The sequence below is a fragment of the Anopheles ziemanni genome, chromosome X (genome assembly GCF_943734765.1).
Source record: "Anopheles ziemanni chromosome X, idAnoZiCoDA_A2_x.2, whole genome shotgun sequence".
Lineage (NCBI taxonomy): Eukaryota > Metazoa > Arthropoda > Insecta > Diptera > Culicidae > Anopheles > Anopheles ziemanni.
This window is the reverse complement of record NC_080707.1, coordinates 9,335,886-9,361,522: the sequence shown is the minus strand read 5'-3', so window position 1 is coordinate 9,361,522 and position 25,637 is coordinate 9,335,886. Positions and strand designations below refer to the sequence as shown.

At 40.3% G+C, this 25,637-nt stretch overlaps 1 protein-coding gene across 1 annotated transcript in view; it reads right to left on the bottom strand.

Moving 5' to 3' along the window:
- The window catches only part of LOC131290893 (carbonic anhydrase-related protein 10), a 39,233-nt gene that overhangs the window by 7,603 nt on the left and 5,993 nt on the right, over window positions 1-25,637 (bottom strand). The window contains exons 2-3 of the mRNA XM_058320078.1: window positions 13,750-13,797; window positions 5,186-5,322 (exon numbers count right to left, since the gene is read on the bottom strand). Of these exons, the coding sequence (XP_058176061.1) occupies window positions 5,186-5,322; window positions 13,750-13,797 (185 nt within the window). The remainder of the gene's footprint in view (window positions 1-5,185; window positions 5,323-13,749; window positions 13,798-25,637) is intronic.

Sequence of the window (25,637 nt, the reverse complement as noted above, 5' to 3'; positions counted from 1 at the left end):
CTCACTCATCCCCCAAGGGCGGTGGCGACAATGACGACACGGACGACGACTGAATGGCTGCTGGATTTTATACACCTCACCATTGGAGGGCGAGGGGGGGTGCGAAGGAACCGTTCGGTTGGGTTCGAAGTAAGCTTTTTGTTTGTCGTCCTTGCCAGTTACGGCACGGCACAAGGGGTGGAAAGGGGGGTAAGATTTTGCCAATTTCTTTTGACTTCTCGCTCGCACCGAAGCTGCCGAGATTCGTGTTTTTTCGTCCCCTCCCCCCCTCCTCTGGCGGTAAAGTCCACAAAAAAGGCACGGCAAGGGGTCGGATGTTTGTCAGGGGTTTGCCTACCTGTGATGTATTCCTACGGTGTGCGAGTGAAGGAGCCGAGCTTGTGTTGGTGTTTTTCGTGCGGTTTTATGCCCTTTTTTCGCCAACTCTTCGCCTTCGCATGCAATTGTCAAACACTCGGCCGGAGATGGCGGCGGGGCCGAGGCTGCGGAACAATATTATGCTTCGGCACGAAGTGGGAATCCTCGTAAGAAAAGTGAATAGCTTTTTAGGGTTGAGGTAGCTAGAACCGCTTCACTCTGCCGTCAGTTGACGTCAGCCCGAATGAGGGATGAACAGGTCTTTGGCGTGAATTACACACTGTTCGGTGGCGCAGCCACCCTCTGAGAAGGCAAAACAGTTTTGTGTCTGAAGTCGGAAAACTGCACACATCGCAAGAGGCGCACTTGCAACAAAGTGAAACGACAAATTGCACTTGTTTACAAGGAGAATTGTTGCGTGTGAAAGACAACAACTTACGATAAGGATCAACGAAACATGTTTGATGAAAGTTTTGCTAATCGTTTATTCCGTAAGAGGGGGAGGGGGGTGCGTTTGCTCTTGAAGGGTTTGAATTCTAATTAACATTGAACACTGCAGTACTTATGGTTTGTTCAAAATTGAATATTTGAGCAATTACAAAAGTAATGTACTGCAAAATACTGCCGTAACATCGTTCATAGCACTAATTATATTATATTGCACTTCTATATTGGTAAATTTATGTATTTTTTATAGTGTTTAAAACTTTGTTTTATTTCCTTGTTGTTGTTCTTTTTGATTTAGTTTTATTTTATTTATTCCTTTAATTTATTTATCGTAAACCATTTGATACCTCTTGCTTACTTCTAATATAGATCTTTAAACACTTTTATTGCGTGTTTCGTCTCTTTAATTGAATCTCTTTAACTCAAGATACCGTGACGGACGGCTTCGTTTAAAATTACTTTCTTTCATCGTTTTTTTCAGAAGAGAACTAAACAAAGTCAGCTTGTAATCTGTATAAAATGAAATTTTTACTCTCAAACTACAAGATGAAAGTAAAACATCAGCCAAATATGACAGCTTTCACGCTTCCAGGTATTTGAAAAAGCCCATCAAAATCAAAATTTGATAAAATATTTTGTAATAAGTCATAGAATAAGTAACAGAAAAAAAACAAAAACAAATGTCCATGTCCCAATACAAAAACAGAAAAACAAATTATTTGTGGTGGATTGCAATAACTCCGAGACTAATTGTTCCATACCATTTAAAGACTAGGAAGAAGATGAAGCAAGTTCAAAATGTTCATTAAGTAGCTATTTGTGAGAAAATAGTTATCAAAAATATTCCTGACAATCTTTTAACGATGATTTGGTAATATTCAATGAAACTAAAACCAAAATATAAGGGTTTTACAGCGTCACCCTAGTTGTAGAGCCCAGAAACATCGTTATTATTTATCATATAGGGAATATTACAATGAGATTACAATAAAAAAATGCGGATCATTTGATTTTGTATTTAATCCCGACAAATTGCCCTTTTTGTGCCATAGTGGCATTGGTTAAAAACTCCTAGAGCCGATTTCGTCGCCGCTGACAACATGTGTTTACTCTCGATTGAAATGCGAGTACTCTATTTACCCATGTCAACTTTTCTAGCTTACACACCGAATGATTAAATGAACTTTTAAAAGTAAAAACCTACGAAGAAGTGCATAAAATGGCTTTAAGCAGCATGATTGAACGTTAGATTTGCTGCTCGGGGAGAGAAACGTGTGGGTTTTTGCAAAAGAAAACTCCAGTCGTTGACATCGTCTCGAAAATCGCGTGGAGGCGTACGAATAATTCAACAAAAGTAAACCAACAGCGACAACGAGCATTTACTCAAAGGCGTTGCGTGGAAAAAGGAAAACAACACTGTGAAATCTCGTGCTCGAGAATGAATGTAAAACGGTAAAACGCACGGTGGCTTCACACGCGAGCCTCGAACTCGAACTGTACGTAACATTTGCGCCTTCTCGCGGTTTGAGGCCGTCGTCGTCATCGTCGTCGTTTTTTTTTCCCTTTTCGTACCGTTCCGCATGAAATGTTCGGGCTGTAACACACTGGCACGCGGTGTTCGGCAGATTGAATTCGGCGTCGGTTGAAAGTTGATGCGATCTGCTTGGAAAAACTGCTTGGGGTTGCCTGCCGAAGGAGTTGGCTGGGTTGCGGAAAAGCGCCGCTCAACGACATAATCAAATTTACGGGCAACCGGTGGACCGTAACGGCGCACTCGTAGCATCCCGCGGAAACCGTGTGTGTGTGTGTGGGTGTGTGTGAGGGGCTTCCGAACGACTTGATGACATTTTTTTCTCCCACCAACCCAAACGGTGAAGGTTCCGGTGAGCAGGAAGTGGGGTACGTGGAAAAGTTAACTGGCTCACTGCCGTGACGTGGATAGACGGAGGTGGTGAGAGGGGGAGGGGTGGGGGGGGGGGGGTGGAACACACATAATGCGCTCAATCTGGTTCCAATCTTCGGAAATGGGGTAGCACAGCCCGCCTACCTTTTTCGGGGGAGGGTTTTTGACGGTGAAAATGTCGGTAGTAAACGAGACGGATATCTCGGTGAGGGCGAGGGGGAGGAATGGGAGCTGGATCAACGCGACACCGGAGGGCCAAAAAGAATCTCTCAATACTTCCAATCGGAGGCCGGATCGAAGGTACTTTACCGAGTGGAAAAGCGACCGTTGACAGGATGAAAGGAAAAGCACCCTTGCCAAAGGCACTTCCTTCTCGTGAGTGGAAGATAAGAAACAGCACGTCTACCCCCTCCCCCAACCCCCCCGGGACATCACTTCCTTAAATACCGAACCGTGGCATCCTGTGGTCCTCGAGACGCGGGCGCCCTTGCCCTCTTTCGAGAGGCCACGCAGCTGCGGCGTTCATCGATGTTCCGTGCGAACACATGGTTTTTATCTGTCGCCGATGGGCTTAGGGGAAGGAAGGGACGGTTTGGGCTAGATTTTTCAGGTATCGCATGATTCCTCCCTCTTTTTCCACCTTTCCCTCCTCCTCCTAGCAACTTTTCAAATCCCTTTTAATAGCGCATCCCCTTCAGTGAGTTTGTTCTTTTCCTTTTTTTTCGCGATACTCATCCTCTTGCATTCCTTTTTCTTGTTGTGCCCGCACCATTAGGGTGTCCATTTGTCGTGAATCGCAGGTTTTCTTGCTCCCTTGTGCTGTTAAGTGTCGCCAGGAATAGGAATACTTAACACCCAACAGGTGTGCCCTGCTTTGTTGTGGACAGTGACCTTTTTTTTGCCCCTGCGGCAGGTTGGAGACTGAAACGAACTACGTCATGGTGTCAAATGGTGTTTTTTTTAAAGATCTACATACAATAAATTCTGCGATTCACTCAAGTACAATCAAGCTCCATGTTCGGGTTTCTATTACCTGTTCATTTTGTGTGATCCAAAAAGTGTTTAAAGCATTGAAAAGTTTCTTCTTACTATTATATTATTCTGCAGATATTGTTTTCAAAATCACCTAAGAACTCGATACAAAATAGTTCATCATATCTACATCATACTTTTTCAATTAAAAACGCTTATTTTACTGCTTTATTTAATTATTTTTATATGTATTTAACTTTGAAACTAAATTTAAATGTTATACGCATTCGCCATAAATGAGGTATTATCTTTCTTTTTACTGAAACAATTAAATTTACTAGATCATGAAGTAAACTGACCTGATCTGATTCAAAGATGCGATTTTTAACATGTTTGTTTTTATCTAACACTATCGAATATTTATATATTTTCGAAAAGCTCAAATTTCGTATGCACCATTTACTATGTAAGTCAGTTTGCATAAAAAACCTAAATTTGCAAAACATATAAATTTTCTGTTTAAAAGTAGAAATTAATTTTTACGTTGTGAAATTAAACAAGTATTTAAAAAAGATCTTAAAGTAAATACATTAATTTCCACGTGAACGACGTTTTTACATACATTATTGATTTCTTATAATAAACTGGAATATAGCAACTTTTGAACAAATGTTATAAAGAAAAACGAATGATAAATGATCTAGAATTGCTATTTGAACGAAGATTCAAAAGAACTATTTATACCACAAGCTATATAAAGCAAATCAAATTGTGGGCAGAACGCAACCCATTAACAACTATGTAATTACAGCTTTTTCCGAGATATGATATGTTTTGGGCTATTTAATTTCAACACTTGGTAGACAATGCTATGAAATGCCATTAAATATTCTTCCAATCTCAAATGAAAGTTTGTTTTGTTTTAACAAGGCCAGAATTATTAACTTAATTAAGACCAGTATTACTTAAGTACTTGATTTTGGCACTTGATACATGTCTGCTTGATTGCCATACTTTATTTTGACATTTGTTATGTTTTCGGGCATGATAAGCTTTATACTACCTCTTTTGTAAAATCTTATTGAATAACGTGAAATTTACTGGATGAATCAGACACGGCAATGACCATATTCTATTATTTTAATGGTTAAGTTTTGTGGCTTATATCATTCAACACGTTGACTGCTATGTCACCCAAAAGTGGTTGACAGCAGAAATAAGTTCTAAAAAGTTATTGACCCATAAATAAATGAAAATTTAACATAACAATTATAGTAATATTTAATATCAATTCTTCGAGAAGCTACATTTGTGCTTTAAATAATCAAATTTTATTAAAAAATATTGTTCTAAAAAAATGGGATAAAAACGTTTGGCAGTCAACGCGGTAAAATAGTGCCTGTTCATTTAACCCAATCGGGGCATCTCTCCAGACATTTCCCGAAACGGATTTTCTCTAAGAAAAGTAAGGTGGGATAGAACGTTGTACTTCTACAGCCTACCTACCTTATGTTTATCGATGTGCAGTGAGCGTAGGTATGGATCGAACAGTAACTTTTCCGGTTCCACATTGATCGGCGATTGGCGGCGTCCTTTGTTGCACATGTTCCACTGCGGATTGATAAGCCCCCAGAATGCCGGACCTTTCGGTAGAAGAAGAGAGAAGAAATATGGATTAAAGTGGATTTTTAATTGTTTATTGTGCAGAAACACGTCGGCCCGGGAGCGTTTCATTTGTTCGCGCGCACGAAAACAAGACGAATTTAGTGACACGCGTAATTAAACTGTTCGATGCAGTGTAATTGTCTACACTGTTCGTGCTAGCTGCGCTCGAGCGGAGGCCACTTCCTCCCGGCGGTGATGAAGAAATTCCGGTACATTAAGGCTGCCGACAGCAAATCGCATCCAGCAGCCAAAACAGCAAGCTAATCGGTGGTAGCAAGGATCAGGTGAAATATCCTTCCATCTTCCCCGAACACCGAAGAACAACGAAAAGAAGCAAATAAGGGGAGTATTGGAATGCTCGCACACGGAGAGGATCGGAAACATCCGCCCTGTTTGACGTGGAATCCTTAGCATCGCAGTGCCGGCGAAGCGGAAGTGCAACCACGGAATGTCGGCACGGAAGCGGAAGCCGGGCACGGAACCTGCCGGGAGCATCATTTAAGAAAGTCAGGATGCCGTGCAAAGGCTGCATCAAGAAGTCAAAATCGTACAAAAAAAGAATGTAGACAAGCGCGACCGGGGCAACGGGGTGGGGTGGGGGGAGGGGGGATGGAGGCGGTGGAAAAGCGTAACGCAACCTGGGCGATTTATTCCGCCCGCTCGAGCGTCCGGATGAAGCCGGAGAGAATCAAAGAATAATTACGAAGTTTTGGAATACCAAATTAAATTCCTTCGTTAGTTGGCATTCTCCACGTGGGCCTTCCTACTTGAGTTTCCATTTCAGCTTGTCTCTGTCTTACCCACACACACACACAGCCGCGCTTTCCATTTAGACAGCTCTTCCTCTGTTTATTTCATCGCGTATCGAATGTGGCGAAAAGCGTTTGATTTAGGTTCCGGGTCGGTTCTCGTTGCGCTGGCAACCGACGCGACCTGCTCAAAGGATGCCCCATCCTCCGGGGCAAAGATGGCGGCGGCCTTCTCCCACTGGATCCCATACCCATTTTCCCGTGCTTCCGTCAGGCAGATCATTTCCCGCTCTCTTCCCTTGATGTTCAAAGTTCGTCGCTCGCAAGCTTCAACCAATTTCCCTTCCCGCGGTACGCTCTGTTGGTGGTGAAAGGTAAACTGGGATGGATTACTACGCGACCACCAAATACTCTGGGTTACCAGAACCAAAAAAAAAAGAAATAAAAACAAAAAAAGAGATGAAAATAAAAGATGAAAATAGCGCCGATATCTTCGCACACCGACAGTCGCGACTTCGATATTCCGCACATTAGCATTTACGCGATTTCTAAGTGGTGTTATTGTTTTACGGTTTGCGCATCAAAAAGGGAAATTAATGGATGTTTTTGCATTATGAGACAATTGTTTCAAGAATAGCAATAACAATAATGAATGCGTCCATCACATTAGCAAATAAAATTGAAACCATATCAGTGTTTTGATGAAAACACGTAACCAGAAGACATTCGTCATTATATTATACAGTGTAGTTTTTTTAAATTGAAATAAATACACCTTGATGATTTTTTGTGCCTTGTTTGTAGTATCATTTATAAAATTCGAGATAAGCAAAAAAATACAGTTTTACTTAAAAAAAAATTATATTAAAAATATATCATGAAGAAAACATCGACAGGATAAAGTGCTCACTTTAGTTTTTCTGTATCTATTATATATTTTAGCTTTTTTGTAACTTGTTTTTGTATTATGTATTTTTTAATAATTCTGTACATTTATAAAAACTTCTAAAACTAAAAATCATCTAACTTTTATATTTCAATCTCAGTTTTACGAACGCAAATCAAACTAACATGAAAGATCTCAACAGTGCCAAACAAAAAAAAAACAAAAACAGCACATTAGAAAAATGCAATAAAACTATATTTATGTTGCACAAAACAAAGATTGTCCAAAACTTTCGGTTTTACGTAGAATAATAATTTATCGTAGCTCTTTCTGGGTTCTCAATAACATTAATCTACTTTTAGACAAAATAATGAGCATTCACTGATAAAAGTGGAAAAGTACGTTGGCGCTAAAAAGGAGCTTTTTAAATTTCCTGAATTAAAACTGAAATTGGAAGAGAAATTGTAAGTAAAGAAGGCTCGTTAAAACTGCATCTATCTTTATAATTAACACGTTGACTTCTATGTCAACCAACAGTAGGTGACAGCAGCAATTAGTTCTAAAAAGTTTTTCACCCATGAATAAATGAAAATGCAACACAAATACTATCGGAATATTAAAAACAATTTCTTCGGGATGCTGAATCTTAGGTTGGCCTTCGAAAACCATTGGTTTAACAAATGTTATAAACACATTTTATTAAAAAACATTGTACCAAAGAAGTGTTCTAAAAACGCTTGGCAGTCATCGTGTTAAAGCTAAACATTTTGACATTGGGGTTTCAAGGCAATATGAGAGTAAACATTAAACAATATGACAGACAATATAGAAAATGGTGATTTTGCAGGTCACCAGGGAAAACAAATGAATGGATTTGTCGCGTGCACCTGGAAAGATTTGACGCGCATTTTGTAAGACCGATCGAGCAAAACCCAACGCATTCCGCCGTGGATAAGCATTATTGGGATTCGGTTTCCTGGTTGGCAGCTTGGAGCCGGTTGGTGACCGTGAATTAAATCTTCTGCTCTGCCCAGGAACGGTCCGGAGTCGAAAGGCTTTGGTTTGCTGTAAAATGCCAACCCAACCGGAGTGGGGATCCTCCTTCGGGCAAGAATCATTCGCGAGATGAAACGAGCTGCGACTGCGAGACGCCGGTCTGGTGTGGAGTTGAATGGAAATTTATCAATTCCATTTGTTTGCCACAAGTCAGACCCGGAATGGAGGATGGGAAGAGTAAAGCGGACGGTCTGGTACCGGCCGGTGCGGACGTGCAATATTATATTTTCTGTCGATGGTAGGAATTTTAGCTCCTTTCCGAAAAGATTCATTCAATTGGCGTCCAGAGTTATGTGCACGGGTGCAGCCGAAAAGGGAACGTCGTCCTGATTCATCCGCGGGAAAGCCTCAGTGGTGGTGGTGTTCGTATGGACGGAGCGCTGGAATGTGTGTTTGTTTGTACTTCGTTGTCTAGTCCTATGATTTTGGCTCTTGTTTCCCTCCAACCTGCTTTTTCCATCGCATCCCGTTGTGATGTTTTATTTTCCTAGAACACAAAACTTTGAAGGACATACATTGAAACACATTGCGAAAACGCGCGTTCGGTAACTCCGGACAGCGTAAAATAGCAAACGTGGAAGGAAAGCCACCGGAAACCGAAACTTGGTTTCATTCCGAGTGATTATAAATACAATTGTCGATGAAAATTTAAATTCACTGTGGTTTTCTCCTCTAGCAAAGCGGAAAAGAGATAGTGTAAAGCGTTAAACTAAACGAAAGAGCGTAGTTTTGATTTTCAAAAGTCTTTAAAGATTTCATTTCTTGTTTCATAGACTATTTTGATTTTTTTTTTAATGTATTTATTTTATTTTTTATTTTACAATATGAGGATAGTAACTTTTGTTAAAGATTTGAATCAGAATGAACAATCATCACCATGATTTTTTAATGTTAGTTATTTTGTGATTAGAAAACGTGAAAGATGAGTTGTTTATCAGCACAGAGATTTGCTTTCAAAAGAGTGAATGAATGACTGGAAAAGTCACTAATGGTCACAGAGGTTTAAATCCAGGAATTTTATAACAATATATGTGAACGAAAAAAACATGCCGAATAAGTGTTTGAGCATTATTCACCTATTAATTTGCAAAAGCATTATTAACACACTTCGTTCTTATATAGTTTATCTTATCTTTCGATTACTCTTATAGATTTCGAATCTAGGGTTGCAAATCTCTGATTCTTTGTATGGATTCAAAAGTCTGTAACTCGACTAGTAACTCTTTTACTCACTCTTGGGACTTGAATCTCTCCTTGGAAATTGAACCGGTGTGCACTAACGATATTGTTGATGCTACATGGTTGTGTTTGACTGGTTTTAAGGGAATGTTTAAAGACATAATTAACGACTCCTTCACATATCTTCATTCACTTTGAGGTTTTACACCTATCTATAAAAGGTTTTAGGGATGTTGAAATTATGAAAACTGTTTATGGTGCAAAAAAAAAGCTTCAATAAAATCAAGTTGATTTAGTACACTCAAGTCAAAACATTAATAAAATATGTTTATGTCTGTTAGTTGTTGGAAATGCTACTTGGAATACACTCCTTTAAATGTGTGAAGTAGATATATCTTAGTAATCTGCCAACGCCCACATTCTCAGTCGTAACCAAACACAAACACTTTCATCAAACGATGAGTGTGATAGCAGAATGAACTCCACGTGAATACCAACATGTTTTTTTTTTGTCTACCTGAAACGAAAACGGAGTGCAAAATGTTACCGAACGAATGCTCGTGGCAAGTGTAAACATATCAGAAGCAAAACATCTTTTTTTTTAATCCAATGGCTACACTGCTTTCAAAACCACACCAGGGTTGGGTTCGGAAAACTCTAAGTATCCAAGCACCACCACACCCTTCCCCTTCATCCCACAACTCCCCATTCGCGAAATCTCTTCAGACTGAAGCATTTGTTGATAAAGATGCCTCCGGTGCGATAATTTCATCGCAACGTTTCATCGCGAAGGTAAATACCACTCGGACATGAGCTTCGGGTGTCGGTGTTTTCACCACGTTCCACCTTGTTCCACGGGGGGATCGCGGGGGCGGGGGGTGAGGAGGGGCTAAAAATAAAGAAGATAAATTGTACCGATAACCGGGTCGCGTTGGACGGGTGTTTTCTGAAACGTAACAACAAAGCAAATGCATCGCAAATGGCGCGTTGCACCTCTTTGCCGGAGGGAAGGGGTGGAGGTTTACCTTCCGCGGAAAGGAAAACTACAAGCAGTTCAAACACATGCTTGACCAACGTGTGGGGAGAGGGAAGGAAATTAGAGGCAGACAGTTCTTTAGGCGCGAGCAAGTGTCGCAAATACAGCTACAGCCGTTGGTGTATGAAGTTTCGATGGAGGCGCCTGGTGTTTGGTGGGGGTGGGAAGGTGGAATGGTAAAGGAGGAAAAAGTGGGGGGAAAACTCGCCAAACACGGTAAGACATATTTGTGCTAGACATGCACAACCGCTTCCAATTCACTCGTTAAACGAATCTTTTCAGGAAATCGACCCTCGATGTTGGAGGCAGGGTGGAGGAACCGGGGGAGTGGAGGGCGCCGTAAGTAAACGGAGTGCTAGCAATCAAGATTGCGCCTGTGCCTGTGCCTGGAACCGAGGAGGGTGCATCCCCCCCCCCGGGCAGGAAGTTGGCGGAGTAAGGATGCCTCTGCTGAAGGATGGCTCAATCCTCGAACAACGAGTGGTGCAGCAGGACGGTAAATTGAAATGATGGGTTGGGCAGCAGCTCAGCCCTTCGTTTTTGACCCGATTGAATGTGTCCGCAAGGGAAGCACTGGAATTCCGCAAGCGATATCCACTAGTATTTTTCAATTTCAGCCGCATCTGTGTTCTACGTTCCGCTATCCATCTGTAGGGACGATAATCGGGCCGCAGGGTAATGTTTCCGGAGTAGAAGTAGCAACCCAACAACGGCGACCCGGCATTGGAGACATTTCGAAACGCTTGCGGTGGCTTACAAGAAAATCCACCTGAAATGATCGGCTTAGTAGAGGCAACATTCGCTGACAAGGACCATTGGCACAGCGTTGGGTACATCATTTCGAGCATGTGGTGGACAAAAAAGCGGGCCGGGCACTGGTCCGATTTCATCTTAAGCTTTTACTATACAGCAGAGTAAACAATCAATTAGGAAGATAATCATGTACTATCTAATTGCTATTTTTCGTTCGAATTTTCTTCGTCTTCGTGTAATAAAACTGTGTGAAAATGGGTTTTATTATAGTATGGAAGCCTGATCTATTACACTTGTTAAAAGTAAGCTATGAACAAAACCACTCCCTTGCTTTTCATGTGTATCAATGAGTATTTTGGATTTAAAAATCGATGTATCAACATGTTTCCAATTTTGTTGCTTTTATACTTTTACTTCCTAATCAATGAAGCTTGATATTCAATGAGATTTAAACTTATTTTAGCTACTTTAAAAATCAATAACTTGCTTCCTTCAGTTTCCTCTCTTACAGTTAGTACTTGACTGTACTATACGTTTCGACTTGAAGTCAAAGAATTTCTTTATTTAACGTACGACTACTTTGCTCCTTATGTACTGAGCGAACTGTGAATAGCATCACCCTGTTTTGAAGCAGTGTTTTTATCATTTCGATTAAATTTGAGCTTTATCCAGTTTATAATGTTATCTTATTTACAGTTGTACAACTTTTTCGCACTTCATAGTTGTATTGTTGTGTTCTGTAAACATTTAATCCCAATAATTCATACGAAAGCAGCATAGCACCACTTTAGCTTTTGTACAGCGTTTCAATCAAATACAACTTGCAATGAACTTTATAAAGATATTAATAGTGAGTAAAGGGCAAAATGTTAATAGATATAAGTTCATCGTTTTAAGTATCTATGCGTCAGGATACGTCGTTAATATCAAAACGGACCATGGACAGGTCTCTGTTCCATGAAAACCCAGTTTAAAAATAACGGTTACATGAGAGAAAAGTATAGCTTACGGTCGTTTAAACGTGAACAATTTAAAGATAAGCTGTAAACCAGAGTAGAATAGCATCACAATGCAGATTTCAACATTAAAGTGTCAACAAGACGTGTGCATTAAACTAGGTTAAGTTCGAAAAACGACTAGGCACCATATGATCTGCGACAGAAAATGTTAGAATTAGCTGTTGGTCCCTGAAAATCATGACAAATTGAACAAATTAGTTTAAAAAATAACAAAAAAGACAAAATAAAATCATGAAGATGTGTTTGATTAAGGTTTTTGTAAAAATAGCTTCAATTGGTTGATAGAAAGTGGTGCTATTAAGATTTCATACTATTTTTATACGATTTAAATGTTCATATGTCAAATGAATACGAATGTGGACCTCTGAAAAGTTGTGAAACTAATTATAATAACATTCGAAACTAGAAACAGTGTAATTAAAATGGATTCTATATTATTTACTTAAGTTTTTGTTGTTTCTGCTTCAGGGCACAGATTTTCGGGATGAAGTATGAAAAGTGAAGAATGACTATACTTTACAAAATCGTTACAACTAGCTTGCAAAAATCATTCATTTGCAAGAACTAATTTTTTCAGGTTTGTATTTTAATTCTTCCCAGTTTTTATCTGCTTTACCGCCGATTAGTCCAGATTTTTCTCCCTTGCAAATTAACCAGTTTATTATCAATTCCGTTACGTGTTTTTTATTACTTTATTATTCCGACAAGCAGAGCACACCAGCAAGCGTGGACAGTGTGTGGAAATAATTATATAAATCAACGAATATACTACTCCAGACTACTACACACGGTTCTCCTACGTCTCTCACTCGACACGCTCATATAAACAGCAGGCCCAGACGGACCATCTTTACCGTTTCGGTGTTTATGTTTGATTTGAGTAGTCATCGAAGTCAGTGGCAGATGTACCGGTATGGTCTGTTTATATTATCGCCCGCCCCACTCTCGACCATACTCATTGTAATTGTGTGTGTGTACGTGTTTGTGTATGCAACAGTGGGGTGTAAGAAAGTGGGCACAGTGAAAGGAAGGTTTCTTTACGAGCGAATTCCAGCGCGCTTGCATTTAGAAAGAGTGAATTCGCTTTTGTCGGTAAGGATGGGCCACTTACATCTACCACGTATGCAACAAAAAAAACCACCCATTCCTCGTGTACTTCGCCACGAGTACCTCGCCCCCATTCCACCATCAACCATATTGATAGCGTGACAGGCGAAGAATGGCATAGGTGTCGGACGTCCCCGGTGCCCGGTTGCTCCTCAGTGATACACAACATCACGACCAGGACAACAACAACCGAAACGACAAGGCAAACGGCGACACCGACCCGATGGTGGCGACAGCGACTGACGTGTAGTGGTGGCTATTATTTGCAGGATTTTGATGGGCGTGAAGCGTCTCCTCCGGCTTGCGCTACCCTTTTTCCCAACGGTCGCTAAGCGTGTCCGGCGATTGTAAAAGTGGGATGAGCACCGACATACCTACGAAGGAGGAATATGCCGGGGTAGGAAAGCCCTAGAAACGATTTTTCCCGCAAGTACCGCAAAATAACAGTCAAACGCGGAATTGAAATTGACTGCGAAGTGGTTCAAACTGGAAGCTCATCACATATGCACCAAGCGGTTTTGCTCGATGACTTTGGAAAAAACAGCGGATATAACTATAATCAAACAAAGGAGTTTGAAAATATATTGATTCGGCAGCATGCGGTCGTTCTCCAAACTTACCTGATATACCATCATACGTCCACCATTCTTCCCAGCTGCCCTCGATTTCTGCAACATGAGAAAAGGGAAAGGTATTTATCAGTGAATAGGATATTTTATCAGTGTGTCAGAAAATGAATCATTATAACATATACAACTATACAGTAGAATTATCTAGAATTGAAAAATATTTAACATTTGTTATTTTTTACATTTACCGCCTAAGGAGAATAATCTACAATGGTTACCAATAAATCAGTCACATGTGACAAGTAAGGTTGTGACAGTATTTCATATTTCAAACCATGAACACAGTGCTTCCTTTTGGTTAGTCCTTCCGAATGACAGTAATAAACTTCTTCTAGCAATTTATGATTAACAAATTGCATATTTTTCTTAACTAGCTGTCAAATACTAGCTTTTGCTTCAAATTGAACTTCAACTTCAGAACTTTTCACTAACGAATGGCAAAAAGTTGGTTATGGAGTTAATAAGAAACTTGAAAGGGAAACAAACAAAGGAAAAGTTTAGTAAAGCGGCATTTTACTGATATTGTGCATTTTAAAAAAGGCAACGCAATTGAAATGGCGGCCTTCCATTAAAATTAATAAAATTTTAATGCAACATATACAAGAGTTTAACTTAACTTTGTCGTATTTGTTCCGAAAATTAAACATGTTTTCTTGTCAAATATCTGCTTTCAAATTGCTGAATAACGAGACAACAACTATCTGCCCTTTTTTGACAATTTTTTATCTTACATTCGCCACTGATTGATCTAAAACCCTAGTCTCGTGAATGTCGGCCTGAATCTAGCAGCAAAATTTCATTTTTGCTTCGTAGCGATAATTTACGATTCCTTTATGAGTTAAAATGAGGTACACAATATTCAAAAACGTCTCGAAGCTGAGTCATTTTAATAACTGAGCGTTCGCCAGCCAAGCATTGATATGATTAAATAATTTGCTTAAAGGACTAACTTCAAATATAACTAGAGAACTTAACTAACAGTAAAACAAGCAATAAATTATGTGTTAAAAACTTCAACATTCAGCGAAAATAAATCAGCATCTTTGAAATAGTTGAAACCTCAAAATTGAAATATTTTTTCCAGTGTTTTAAGCAACTTTACTGTTTAGAAAATTGTTGCTCTTTTTAAAAAGGATTTAATTATACTTTTCAAATATTAAACCATTGCTTGAGATATCCAACTCGCACTTTGGTTCAGGTGGATGGTTCAGGGTTCAGGAAGTCTAGTTCTAAAGATGAAAAACCTCCATGTTCTAGCTTCTGCGGAATTTGGTTTCCTGCCCTTTTTTGTCATGTTTAGTTTGTGCAGTGCTGCACCTGGTGGCTGTTTCATATCGTTGTCAGCTGTTTCGAGCACCAAGCTGACTAGGCAACGTTGTTCATCTTTTCTGTATCTTTTCTTTATTCGCTCGGTCGGATTCCCACTTGAAATCGCTCACGAGAAAGTCAGGAGCATTTCTGCCGATTGGCATTCTTTCTTGGCTGCTAAACATCCGCTGGCGATGAAAAACAACCCGGACGATGTGTTTTATTTTTTAATCCTTTGTTTTCACTTTATCAGAATTGAGAAGTTGTGAAATTGAACAAATAAATAAAAGAATTAGATAAAGAAAAGCTACTTCATCAGCAGTAAGCCGATCGCAACCATAAGGACACCGCAATGGACAGTCGCCAACCAATGTCCACAGCTCCAGTCCATCCTTGCCGTAATAGGAATCTCCTCGTTGCAATGATGCAGCAGTTCGCGATACGACGTTGGGTAATAATATTCCTTTATCAGCGCGTTCCATTAAACGAACAGTGTGAGAAAACCCGCACGGCCGCGAAAGTGCGGGAAAAGTTGGCCCTCCTCGAAGCAGCTTTGCTCGGGTTATCTCGCACGGTACTTGAAAAACTCAATCACCGGCTCGTAACGCTCATTGCTGTTGCAAAACTCTTCACCCATTAGTCGTGACCGTCCCCCCTGTCCCCCTCGGCCATTGGGGGTAAATCGAGCAATCGGCTTGGGGAAGAAGGTCTGGCGCCGGTTTCCATTTGGACGGACCATCATCAGCTCGATGGAAACGCTCAAATTTCCGCTCAAAGGCACAAGGGTATCGTGCACAGTGGGAGCTGTCCTAACACCAGATTGAAGAAGTTTATTCTTGGTTCTACTTTTCTGCTCCTAAGTTTTTTTATATTTAGGTTTCTCTCTTGTAGCCTTCTAACGATCTAGTTAATGAATAAATGTGACGCGTAAACTTGATCAAAACATGATATACCCAATACATAAAGAAATTAAGAGAATCGAAAAACACACACGGTGGAGTTTAAAAATACTGTCGAGTTCATTTGTTTTGTGCAATCACTTTTGATTAAATGTGTTTATAAACCAATTTCTAAGAACCGATTTTGTTACCTTGTATGTGGGCTATCTATGTGCACTTAAAGTGTTAGACTTAGTCATTTTTCGTTTTGAGCCGATATGAAGTTCCAAACTCGAATAACAAATGCATAAACAATTTATTTGATTTCGTTCATTAAAGAAAGACACCTTCTGTGCAAATTTTAAACTGGAAGAATAGCAAAATCTTATTTGAATTTGACAAGTCACGTCGAAAAATGAGACACAAATAGTTTTATCTTGTTTCTGTATCTTGTGTGTGAATCAGATAAATTGATAAAGGATTTATTCATAAGCAAAATAATGTCTTTGCTTGGTTTCCAAAAAACGTTAGTTTGATAAACTTTATAATAGTATTTTGTCAAAAACTATTGTTTCATTAACATGGCATTTAAGAACATTCAGTACAATCGTTTTTGATTGAATTTGTATGTAAAACAAAAATTAGCACTTGTTTTTAAACCAACGACAAATAGACTAAGCTTCCTTAAATATCATTTTTTTATTTCTTCTAAAGCTTACATTTATATTAGTGCAATATTCAATTTGATTCAGGGCAAGTGCCGGATTGCCTGTCACCTACTTTTGACAGTAAAACATTAATGCAGTAAAACAGCGAGACAACCAACCTTTGTAACACTTGGTCTACTAAGCGTTTTTCAAACATTTGTTTAGTACAACCATTTTAACAAAATTTGTCTATAAAACAAATACTTTGACTTGTTTTTAAACAAGTAAAAAGGTAGGTTAAGCTTCCCTAAGGGCAAATTAGTACATTTACCATAGCCTTCCACTATATTAGAACAATAATAAAAAAGTAGACAAGTTGTTATGTAGCAGAAGTAAAACGTATTTTTTTAAACAGACTCCTTCTACTTTCTCCCCAGTTGTTCACTGTGCGCAATGACGTGGTTACAAATCGCGGCGTTTGTTGTCCAGTGTTTCTCGAAATCGTACGGCATAATCAGTTGTCGAGGATGAGAATGGAATAAAGGAAAGGGACGATAGAAAGAAAAGCAGCCTTTAAGACGAAACGGCGACGATTATCAACACTTTGCTCTTCTTTAGTTTCGAGCGGTTCTGGTAAAGCGTAAAACGGGCCAGCCAGTGGAGCATCGGTACACTCGCCATAAAGTCACGTGTCGTCGATTGCAGCTGCTCATCGAACGTTCTGGCGATAGATTCTCCTGGGGACGGGCTTCAGATAATGTATCACTTAGGGGGGGGGAAACGACTCTTGGGCGCTGCGTATCTTGAGCCCTTGTATTTGATACGTTTCTAAATTCTTTTCTCCTGTAGTCGTTGAACCATCACTCCAGTGCAGTTGTAGTCTCCCGAGGGGAACATCTTTCTACTAGTTTACGCTCCTCTACAATTCCTTCCCGTTTGCGGCAATCGGGAACTACAATCCGCACTTTGTTTTTTTCGCTATCAGTATCTCTTCTGCTCGTCACGCACCCCCAACAGTGTGTTCGTACGGAAATTTGTCACCTCCGTGTCATCCTCCGCTTGGGGTGAATAAGATGTCGAACAGCGAACAGCCGGGAGTTGCCTATATCTCTCTCGGGGTTGAATTCCATCCAGAGCCCACGTGCGCGGAAGGAAGATGCCACCCATCCCTAATCACCACCTCACCCTCCGCCACACCGGTAATAGCTAAATGATAGTCGAGTGTCACCGTATCACCGGGTCCCTTATTCAAGACGATGTCATCGATGGCGGCAGAGCACAACGACATTCCCGGATGAAAGGCACCGCCTTGGCGTCGCCATCATCTGCCGACATCGAGAACGCGCGACGCGGGTGGAAGGGTGCAGGGAGTGGAAGGAGAGAAGAAAAAAAAAACAAATCAAAATAAAAGATACACAGCGGGAGTGGAGCAACGTTCTGAATAGCGTCGCTGTACGTTGGTATGGAATTGACCGATACCATGCAGCGATGTTAAGGATACGGAAATACAAACATCCTTCTAGCACGTACACACACTTATACACATGAAGGCACACAAAAACTCACATCCTCAAGGAGAAGACTTTGCGACCGATTGAGAAAAATTTATGGAGGGAAGAAATATTTCGGCGTCAAAATGTCTGGCGCCATGATTATTTTATTACGCCCCTTCGCGAGTCGTCTTCGCTCGACAGATTTTCCCCTCCCTTGCCCCTCCTTTCCCCAGGCTTTCTTTCTCATTTATCTCCCAGGCTCTTTCCATACTTCACCCTACTTTGGCGCTTTGACTATAGCTTTATCATGGCGATGAAATAAGCAGGCCCTTGTCTTCACGGGGTTTTTTTTCTCGTTCTCAGGACACCGCGAGGGGTGGGGGGGTGTGGGAAAGGGTGCCTTTTGCTTTACTTTATCCATCTTGCTTGTTTTCTCTTGCTCTTTCCCGCGCACCAATCGCACGTCATATCTTTCTTTCTTTCTTTCTTTCCCTATCGCTTCGCCAAAGTGCCCAACCGGTTTTTCCACGCTTTCCCCCTCCCCCCCCCTACCCGTGGCGCTCAATCAGGTGCCTGGAGCGTTCAGCAATTTTCAAGGGGAGTGGGGGGTTTTGGCAAAGTGATTTTTGCTCCCTGACCTCTGGCACACAGCCCGTGCGATAGGTAGCGTGCTTTCACATTGTTTCTGCTGTTTTGGGTTTTTCCTTTTACCATGATTTTTTTTTGTCTTATGTACTGGAATACCTACGAGGGTGAATGGAATGGGGAAGATAATTTTTGTTGTCGTTAGGAACCACTCCCGCCCGTAGGACGCGTCTTTAGCCGTGTGGATACACTCGAGCTAGCGAAGGTAAAGGCAGTAAAAAGGATGGATAGAGATGTGAGCACGCCGCCTGGAAAGGATTGAGCTGGAGGAACGGGCATGAAACAGTAAGGTTTCGTCTAATTATATTTTCAGGTTCCACGTTTTACATCAATTTGACAATATAATATTCGTAAAGGGGAATTATCACCCGATGACAGTATAAGAGAGCCTGTTGGTGGTTGATGAGATTAGGGGGATCTGCGATATTAAAACCGCTTAGTAATAGAAAAATTAAAAAGGTACCTTTTGGATTAAGCTCGTAATTCGCTAAGAAATCAACGAAAGAAGAAAAAGAACAGAAATAATTTGTAAATTGAACGGATCAACACAACTTTCAAATATATTTCATTCGGAAAGAAAGTTATGATTGTTTAAGAAAACGTTGTTACAAAAGCAAAAAATGTGGAAAACATTTTTTTTGGGAAATGTTTAACATTTTGAGACAACTTTGATACTAGGCTACGTAAAAGAGTGGATGAAAAAACGAATGTGCTCAGAGAAAGCTACATGTATTCGTATTAAGTCTAAACTACACAATACAAATCTTTACGCAACAATAAATTATTACAAAAAGTTTTGTAATCCACAAAATTCTGGATATCGATGTCGATTTATTTTGTTTTAAAAAGTAATAGTGTGAGGCAAATATTTTCCTATAGTTTTTATTTGAATATTTCTATGTTATGTGCTTGGACGAAGTAGTTTAACTTTAGGTTTACTTTTAGACACTTTATGCTTGCACTCTTCTGATTTATGTAACATTGAAGAAAATAATGTCATTTTGTCTCTTGTTTGAATTGGCAGTTAGCTTGGAGCGTCTCCGATTATTCTTTCACAATTAATTACATTTGCTATTGCAGGAACACTTTTATCAAATAAAAAAAATCAGTCAACCACGTATAAATTTTAGAAGTTATAAAACTTTAAGAAATGTTGATTATCTGTACAAAATCATTTGATGTAGTTTTGAATTTACTTTCAAAGAAAATGATGATTAATGCTATGGTTTTTTTCTGTGTTTGAATTTGTTAACAGTGTATTTTGTTAACACTGTTAACAAATTCAAACACTTTTAAGTGCAGTCACAAAAATACTTGTTCCTAGGAAAATTTAGTAATAACTGAAATAATGTGTGTTATATTTTAACACATCTATTGTACTTGTACGTAAGTAATTAAAAACTATGACAATTAAACTTAATAGGGGTAAACCCAACAGTTTATTTATTTGTTACGTCTTTATCAATTCTTCGGCGCTCGTAACAGGCTGTATCAAAACAGTTCCTATACCAGATTAGAGAACGTGTGTGATGCCAGTCATGACAAACCGTGCGAAAAAGTCGATCTCGTGGAAACGGCGCAGCGTGTCAAGTGAAAGCCAAGAAACAAAACAAAAAAGTGTGTGTGTGATTCGGGTCCACGCCTCTTATGGCCGACGGCGCAACGAATTGGTTATGAAACGTCTAGCTCAGGTCCCACCCGGTGCCCTTTTCCGGTTCGTTCCGCCGGCACGAGGCATGAACGAAATCGTTCCAATGAGCCAAACGCCTCGAAGGATATTTCATTTCTGTCTTTCCGTTTCCCCTTTTTTTTCGTCACACAACACACAATAACAGAAAAAAAGCGAACCGAAAACACTTCCTCGTTCACTTCTTCCTCCGGTATCGGGTTCGCTCGACCGTCGGAATGCGAACTTCTTGTCGATTGATTCGTTTGCGGAGCAGATTTGGCTCCGGGGTACCATTATTCCGGGAATTCCAAATCCGTTTCCTTTGTTTTTTTTTCGCTTCAATATTTTTGCAGACATGCTATGGCTTGCAAGATGCCGATTGTGCCTAGGAGAAGTATCGCGGAGAATGTGAGCGAAAATATATATTATAAAATAAAATCAATGTTCTATGATAAAAATAAAAAGAAACACACACACCAAGACGATGCGAACGATACATGGCCGAAGCTGAAGTATCCGTGCGACTAATAAAGAAGAAAGACAATTGAACGTGATGGACTGGGAGGGAGGGGGCAAAGAAAACACGACACTGGAAAATAGTGATGTCGTAAATTGGCTCTGCAACACACAACACATTCTCGGCGATTGCAGCCGAATAAAACGAAGAAATCAATCTCCGAGGGTATGTTTCGGGTAGTTTTATTCTGCCATTCTGCAGAAGCAGCAGCAGCAGGCGCTAAACAATGGCCCATGGGACTTTAGAGACTCCCGACGGTGTTGGACTTGTGCAGTGATTTGGTTTATACGAAATTCTGGCAATTCGGTAGATTGGAGAAGCAAAGGTAGATTGAAAAGGAAAAATAAAGTTTGATGTACAAGAAAGTTTGGAATTCTCGAATGTCGAATAAGTAATACACCTGTTCGGAAACAATCTAAAAGCATTGAGAAATACTATTGAAGGGTATTCATGTACTGAGGAACGTTTAGATATGAATGTTCGTTGAGTGAGAAACAAATACGAAACAGGCATTATACTCCGTTAGATGGATTTTGTTATCAAAACTGTTTTCACCTATCAATGCGGTAGTTATAATACTTTTCTGCAGGAATGAGAAAGATAAAGTGGGGCATCATCCCCCGCTTTAAGTGGAAAACTTTTATTTCTCTCATTCGATTGAAGAAAAATAATCCCAATCTTCATACATCGACTTTCTACCCTTTCTTCTATTGTAAAAAAGTAATAATATGACATTAAAACTGTCAGATTGCATTTAAAATATTTTTTTTTATAGAACTCTTCACCACACGTAATTTTCAATTGTGAGAATGAATTTTAACTTCTTATGTTTCAATATTAAATATCGATAACTATTGTACCATGAAATAATTTAGCTGAACTAGTGTCATACTCTATTAATTTCGGTATCTTGAGTGTTTTGCTTTTAAATTTGGGTATCTTGCGTGTTTAGCAGTGTGTTCTTCCCTACATTAGCCGGTGTATCGGTATCGTCCCCTGATGAGGATATTTTTATGTTTGAATCCACTACCACAATATTAAAATTATGAATCCAAGCCTTTTCATTATTTTTAAAGTAACTTATTGAAATACTTGATGCATGTTTGCTTGATTTTTATTTTATTTTATTATTTACGGCATAAACAAGTTTTTCCCCTTCTTGGAACGAAAGAAGTGTTTAGGTAAATCTATTTGCAAACATATTCGGCATATTTTCTGATAAAGTTTCACAAAAAAAGCCGTAAACAAATGACCGACAACGCCTCGTTGCATCAAAGTGACTCATCGCGGTTCCGAATCGAGTAAATAAACCCGTAAGGCGTAAATGTTTATATCTCTAATCATCTCAGCACTTGACGTTTGTCAAAACGCGCGTAAGCCACAGTGAAAACATCTGTTGGGCTTTTGAAGAGAAGGAAACAATTAGAATGAAAACCCGGGTTTGCACTGCATGCGCAAAATGAAAGGGAGAACGCGTCCACAAGGGGATGGCATGCAGGAGCAGGAGGATAAACCAAGTGCTGGCGCCAACGCGACTCTGGCAATTGGCCAATCGCAGAACTCAAACCCCCCACCGGAGCGAGCGAGAAATGGTAGAACTTTTTCCTCGCCTCCCGATCCCGATCGATGCGACAGAGTGGAGAACTCGGTGGCGCCAACTCAGCTCGACCTCCGTCGGGCTCCGCCGTTGCCATGTCCGAGAAAAATACCCTCCGGAGACGGTTGCATCGATTGATTTGCAGACTCACTGGAGCCAGATTCACGGCTGGAGCCCCCGAAAACCGGAATGCAAGGTTGAGAGAGACCTGGTGGGGAGGAAGCATCCGGGGGTAAAAGAGCAGTAAATCAGATATCGCCATTGTGCCAAAGGAGGATGTTATTTTCGGATGCTCGGGCGGTCGCGAACGGAATCGTGACTTACCCGTCGGTGTAAGCACTTTCCGGTTCGATTGCAAAGGGAAAGCCAAAGCGGCACACTATTTTCCGACGAAGAAAAGCCTGAAGTAGCAGCTTAACCTGCTTACTCGTTAGGGGAAATTATAATGCTACTGCTCCATGATGCCACTGTGTACACTTTTTTTCCCTGGAGCAAAACAAAAACCAACAAAGGAAGAACAACTTCTTAAAACCCACCATGCAGCATGGAGGGTAAAGTATTTTGAAATGCTATGTCATAATTGAACAATGAGCAACTAAAGAGGAAGACCGAACTAAAGAAGCGATAAATGAGCAGGTCTGTTTATTTCATTTATCTCTTTTCTAGCAACCCAAATTTTTCAAGTTTACAAAACAAATTTGGTATCTTTCACACTCTCGTGTTTGTTTCTTTCAGCATGACTTGCTTCCCCATTTGAGTCGAGCAAGCACCCAGAAAACACTCGCGTTAATCTTGGCAATAAATAGCAGTCAAGAAAATTACCATTTTATTCCCCAACTCCTTTCCCATGCATGAGTTCTAAGCTGGCGGATAACGTTAGTTTCGAGGCGATAAATCAGTCTTTAGCCAAATAAGACACGCAAAACGGGTTCTTTACACATTCATCCACGCTCAGTTATCGGAAAACCCTACGCTCGTGTGCGTTACGACGCCAGCTCGAAACACAAGCGAAGAAAGCCGAAGACGTGACTCATATTCTATAGATCGACAACAGCGACAGTAGCAGAGATGACAACAAACACCGTAACTGCAAGCGCCAGTCTTCGCCAGCGATGTTCGTAGTGTCCGTATACCGCCGGGAGGAAGATAATAATGAAATACTTCTGCATCATGTCGAAAAACTTCGCTTTGCACTTTTCTCCACAACATGGGTTACTTGGGATATTGTTTGTTATTCTTTTAAGTTAAAAAAATAAAATAAAATTTGTCATCTATTTTTACTCAAGTTTCGTGATATTAAACTCCATGACGAGCTTCATCATCCTCGGGGATGAATTTTTATAACTCTTTTAAATCACTGTCATTCATCAAGCAACAGAGACAAACTAAGAACCAATCACAATATTCAAATTCAGAATCCAGTCAGTTCTAAGATTCATTTGCTCCAAGTCCAATGTTGATGAAAATTAACACTCACTACTCTTGTGCATTTTTTTCTTATACATATTTACCGTGATTTATATGTTTAATACTGTTTTCAACACTTTTTGAACTTTAAGATAAGAAGCTTGTAATTTTTAAAACATGAAGAAAATCATATCAATTGACAACTCGCAGTTGAAACAAATTGTGTATTGACAAATTGCCGAACCAAAAGTGTACGTAGTTGCGAGACGTTGTTGGCATTACATTTTAGTCTGGTATGTGTTCTATTATGATGCTCAGTGCATCAGTCAGTCTGCTTAGTTAAGTTATTCTAATTTTAATATGATTCAAACCATGAGGACAATTTACAAATTACTAGGCGTCTCCATCGAAACAAAAAACTAGGCGTCTCCATTAGTAGGCGTCTCCATTACTCGGCGTCTCCATCAAGACACTAAAAAACACTAGGCGTCTCCATCGAGAAAGAAACATAATTAATGAAATCATGCAGAATAGATTTAGCTATACCAATGTTTTTTTTAATTGCATCTCTAATATGTTACTTAACATATATTGAACATCGACGGCTTCATATCTTTGCCTTGTATTTGTGACGACAAAAATAAAAAAAAAAGTGAAGTTAGAGAATCGAACTGTGAGCAATTTCTGTATTTTCCGTGAATGGTCTACAAAAACTTAATATTTTCCGCTCAAAGGGGGCATATTGCCTTAAATTACATTTTAAAGTTCTTAACTTTGACGAATTTGACTTTCATGTAACGAAATTTCTCATAAACATATCACGCAGAGCACCCGTGATGAGCTTTAATATTTCCAACTCGTTGAGCACAGTTCCGAATTTTGCTCCTCTAAAATATGTTCTACGACAACTTGTGCTACCTACTGCGTGGAGTGGACGACTCCGAAGGTATTCGCACTATTAATCGATCGCAATATAAGATGAAGTATGTGCGCACTCTTGGATGAGGGGGGTGCAGCGAATGTGCCTGGTATCTAGCTCATGCTCCGTCTGCCGCAACGGTTCCTTCTCGCACGACGACGAAAGCCCCCCTTCCCCTCGGTTCCCGGCACAAAAGGTATTCATTCTCGCGGGGCACAAAGTAGAGTAATAAATTGATATCGTTTCGAAGAGTTTTGCTGGTGTTATTCATGTGTCTTTCGGGAAGGACGTAGTCGTCGCTTCGTTTTGCTCGTAAGCTCCGCTTTTTCTCGCAACGGTGCATGCCTTAGGTGGAAAGATCAGCAAAGGCGTTCGGTCCGGGAGATAGCGGGAGAACTGGGGGTGGGGGATGATTGGAATGGAACCGGGTGACAAAAGCTTGCGTACGACAAATGGAAGCACAATGAAGGGAGCCAACCACCCCCCGAAGGCAACCCCTAGCTTTGCCTCAGAAATCCGGCGCGATCGATGATAGCGATTTCGTAAGGTGCAGGCGCAGGAAGTGATTTTGCATTTGATGCGTTGCCTGGCACCACGGAACCGGAACACGCTGCTTGCGTACAGCGACTGCTGGCCCCGGTCGGCACGATTAATGAACGATGTTAAGAAAAGAGGAATGAATAGGAATTAGAACATCAGAATGTATGAAGCGTGGCGTGCGGGGCGTGGAAAAAAAAAGTATATCCATTATCTTTCGCTCCGTGACCGCGGGTGGAACCACATGAACCACGGCTAGCTG